This window comes from Verticillium alfalfae, genomic scaffold (genome assembly GCF_000150825.1).
Source record: "Verticillium alfalfae VaMs.102 supercont1.11 genomic scaffold, whole genome shotgun sequence".
NCBI lineage: Eukaryota > Fungi > Ascomycota > Sordariomycetes > Glomerellales > Plectosphaerellaceae > Verticillium > Verticillium alfalfae.
In genome coordinates, this window is record NW_003315028.1 from 544,178 (window position 1) to 545,349 (window position 1,172).

General features: G+C 55.8%; 1 protein-coding gene across 1 annotated transcript; it reads right to left on the reverse strand.

The window, feature by feature from the left end:
- Positions 1-128: 128 nt before the first annotated feature.
- VDBG_07988 (arrestin domain-containing protein) lies at positions 129-899 on the reverse strand (the record flags this gene model as incomplete). Its single annotated transcript, XM_003001683.1, has 1 exon — positions 129-899. One exon carries the CDS (start codon positions 897-899, stop codon positions 129-131), a length of 771 nt encoding a protein of 256 aa, XP_003001729.1.
- Between the last annotated feature and the right edge of the window lie 273 nt (positions 900-1,172).

The window sequence follows — 1,172 nt, forward strand, 5'->3', positions numbered from 1 at the left end:
CGCGATGGTTGTATGGTCGGATTCGGGAGGGGTAGAACCCGACAGCAGAGTCGAGGAGTACGCCGTGTTCATCGAGGGGCATGTTTGGGGAGATGAAGATGGAAACGGGAAGAGTCGCCCGAAGCTGTTCAATCGTCAGCACATTGTAGTCGCAATTGCGCGCTCGTCAGACTTACCTCTGAGACGTGGCCGTCGGGGTTCTTGAGAGCGACAACAAGTTTGAGCTTGTGTCTGATCTTAATGCCGTGGTGATTGACGTCTTGCACACACTGCTTTAGTCGCTTGGGCAGATTGAGTTTCTTGTTGACTGTCCATCCCTCCTGGCCCGTGTCGCCGATCATGTCCTGCCAGTTGTCTTCTGCTGTGACTCCGAAACTCCACGAGGATACCTCGCGTTCTGTCCGGTGATCTCGCGAGGGGGTGCCTGGCGTGCTCATCTCGCGAATCTCCACCATCTTGATCGTAATGTCGCCCATTTCGAGGCCCTTTAGCAGAGGCGTGAATCGCATTTCCAGCGGGACTGTCGCGCCAAAGACAACCGCCTTTTGCGGTATAATGATAGAGTAGTCGACCTTGTTCGGCCAGATGTTCTCGACGCTCATGGCGTGAAGGAACTCTAGCGCCGAAGGCTCCAGTGTGCGAACAATGCGCAGGGGCTTGTACGCATGCAGGTCGTGAGAAAGCTTGCCGCGAGCTACGGTCGCCTTGAGACGGTAAGTGATGCTGGCTTCAGGAATTCCCTCGACACTCTCGGGAGTCTCGCCGGAGAGGTCGAGTTTGAAAGGCCATTCATAGTTGCCGGCCTCGAGAACTTTCTTCTCGCCGTTCTGGCTCTTGACGAATGGCGCCCAACGGTGGCGGAGGAGCTCGGTATGCCTATCAACCTTGTGGCTCGACATGCTGGAGGTAGGGGTGCGGGACTGGTCCCACGAAAAGCGTAGGTCACCAGTGAATCGGAGGTGTACATCTTCAATTTTGAGAGGGGCTGAGAGGCACAGAACAACAGAGCCCTTGAGAGTTTGGCCGGCTGACTCGTGCTCTGAACCGCGAAAGACGATAAAGTCGTTGTCGAGACTGGGAGTGTCACACAATGTCAGTCGGCGGGCCTTCGGCGATGAAATACGGAGAACGAGGGCGATCGCCCAATCTGTTGATCACATACCGAATGTGGG